This window comes from Musa acuminata, chromosome BXJ1-5, assembly GCF_036884655.1.
Source record: "Musa acuminata AAA Group cultivar baxijiao chromosome BXJ1-5, Cavendish_Baxijiao_AAA, whole genome shotgun sequence".
Classification (NCBI taxonomy): domain Eukaryota; kingdom Viridiplantae; phylum Streptophyta; class Magnoliopsida; order Zingiberales; family Musaceae; genus Musa; species Musa acuminata.
In genome coordinates, this window is record NC_088331.1 from 40,707,501 (window position 1) to 40,710,000 (window position 2,500).

At 34.8% G+C, this 2,500-nt stretch overlaps 1 protein-coding gene across 7 annotated transcripts in view; it reads left to right on the top strand.

Moving 5' to 3' along the window:
* LOC135674304 (uncharacterized membrane protein At1g16860-like) overlaps positions 1–2,500 on the top strand; it is a 6,566-nt gene that overhangs the window by 1,804 nt on the left and 2,262 nt on the right. For 4 of the 7 annotated variants that reach the window (XR_010513582.1, XM_065184025.1, XM_065184024.1 and 1 more), the window contains 2 exons: positions 1,865–2,076; positions 2,167–2,375. Coding sequence is in view for 3 of the 7 variants with exons in the window: in XM_065184025.1 (XP_065040097.1) it covers positions 1,865–2,076; positions 2,167–2,359 (405 nt within the window). In the remaining 4 variants the exon portion in view is untranslated. Of the gene's footprint in view, positions 1–1,864; positions 2,077–2,166; positions 2,376–2,500 lie in introns of those variants that run through there. The other 3 variants (XM_065184020.1, XM_065184021.1, XM_065184022.1) reach the window with 2 other exon arrangements.

Genomic DNA, 2,500 nt, shown 5'->3' on the forward strand with positions numbered 1-2,500 from the left:
ATTTCTCTGAAGGATGAGTAGAGATGTTTTAGTTGGATTTAGCACTTTTACGGTAGTCCCTTGATTTGTAATGAAAGATCTACAGCTCTTTCTTCATCATTATATACCTGGCACTATTTGGCTTTTAGCTAAGTTAGTAGCTTTCTGGACTTGTTCTTCTCCTGTTTGTTTCCTTCATTACCATTTGATCCTTAGCTTTATTTAGTGTTCTTGCTTGGAATGACCTAAACCCTCGGTGGCTCAGTTTCACAGCCAAATCATCTACAAATGGCCATCATGAAGCTTTCTTTCTATTGTCTTTAGAAGATGGATGTATTAGTCTATTAGAATAGTAGGATAGTATAGTCTCTCAGTTGGTAGTTATAGATGCTTTCCAAACTTATCTAGTAAGGTGTTAGGGCTAAGTCACAAACTATATACATGTGCTTTGAGGTAAAGAACTTTAAATATAGTTTCAATTCGTTCATTGATTTACATTGAAAGCAAATAATTTTCTTATGTATATGCTTCTCCAAATTTATCTAGCTATTGGGTGACTGATATGTTCTTTGAAGCTTCTGTTATAACCAAATTTTTTTTGGCTAAAATAAGCTGAAGTTGACGGCTCTGTGTCAACTATGAGGACCTACCAATCAGATTTCCTTAATTCTATAATAAAGAGCAACTTGTTGCCTGATTTGTTTATTGTATTATTTTCACTATTTACCAAGAAGGATTCTATTCGCTATAGGTATTTTCTATATAAAAGGAAACATCCAGGAATAATATTTCCATTCATTCTTTGTTTCACATTAAAAAAATGTCTTACCTTTTATCATTTATGGATACTCCTTAGTTGCATGAAGTTCTTTAAGACCCCTGTTATGCCAAATTTATTATGGGCAGAATAAAGAAGTCCTGTAAAGTCTGTATTGACCATGTAACCTACAATCAGATTTACTTAATCTATCAAGGAAAATGACCAGTCATCTGCCTTGTATATTATATTCTGTGTTCTTGTATTAAATTTGATAGAATCACAGTCATATGCTTTCAACTGTTTCTTTAAATCTCAAATTCATCATCGAGAAATTTGATTGAAGATATCTGAACACTAAATGACAGAAGTGGAGGCTTCTTATTTATAAGGCTTATCATGAATTTTTTTTTTACATTTGAAAAATTCATCAAGTTGAAGCTTGATATCGTGTACAATTCATTGAATTTGCATTTCTTTGGCATCTTATATCCCTTTTTATCATCTTACTGCATCTTTTTCTAACGAATATCTAAATCATATTTTTCATGTCCGTATCCATGCAATGCTGGTGTTTAACTATCAGCCAAAAGCATCAAGAATCAGTTTATGCATAATTTCATTGATACATAAATGAGCTCATGCCAAGACTTTGAGGTGCCACACTTGATTGATGAGCTAGGATTGTCTTCAAGCCCGCCTAGCATACTTCTTATGCTCCAGTATTATGTGCATTCTATGTTGCTGAACTGCAACTCTGTTTTAATGATGTGAATTGCAACTCTGCAGGTTTTGTCTCTTATAGATGTCCGAGCTTTTGTTTTGAGCACTGTTTTGGATAAATCTGAGAACTTAGTCATCAATCTTGACAGCTACGAGTTTGTTAAACATTGAAAACTGAGAACTGTTAGTGCATGTATTTTCTATTCAGGTTACACTTGTCCATAAAACCATAAGATCATGGGTCCAATCCATTATTTACCTAGTTTGTAGAAGACAAAGAAATTAAGGAACTTTGACTATGCAACTCAATTGTCCATTCTGATGCACCCTCATAAACTCTTTATATCTCTTGACTACAACATAATCTCCCATCTGTGCTCATTGTTATCTTTGAAACTTTGGCAGAGGATGGCTACAGACTTTTACATAACAGATGTCAAATCTGGTCTAAGAGCTTTGGTGAAAGCTGGTCAGGGTTCCAAAGTGATTCCTCTGATTGAAGAAAACATTCTTGTGAACATCACAAGCCTAAATAGAGAATTATCTTCCACCTTGAAGAAATGGTTACAAGGAAGACAGCTTTCCTGCGAAGCGCGTCTACTACGTCTTGAGGAAGGGTATCTAAATTATTTTGCTGAAAGCATTGGTCTTTATTATTGTCATAGAGTTTTGTTAGCACTTCGATTATTCAATTTTGCATAACGCAGGTATGTCATCGAGGGAACCTGTTTGACTGTGATGGGAATGTTGAGCAGAAAGAATGGTGTACTTGTGATTGTCCCACTACCTGAAACTATTTCTACAGACTGCCTTTTGCAAAAGTTTCTCCTTCCTGTTGACATTGATGGTCTGCTTTTGAAGACCGCCAACATGTCCACAGCTAACATCCGCCTCTCCTGAACCAAGAAAATTTCTGGTAATGTATCTGTAGTAGCAATTTTCAATGATGTCAGACTCCAGTCGCTTTGAGAATTATTAGTTGAAATTAAAATTTTGATTTGGACTAGTTTTCTTTGTCTTGCACCTAGCTTATTTCTGCTA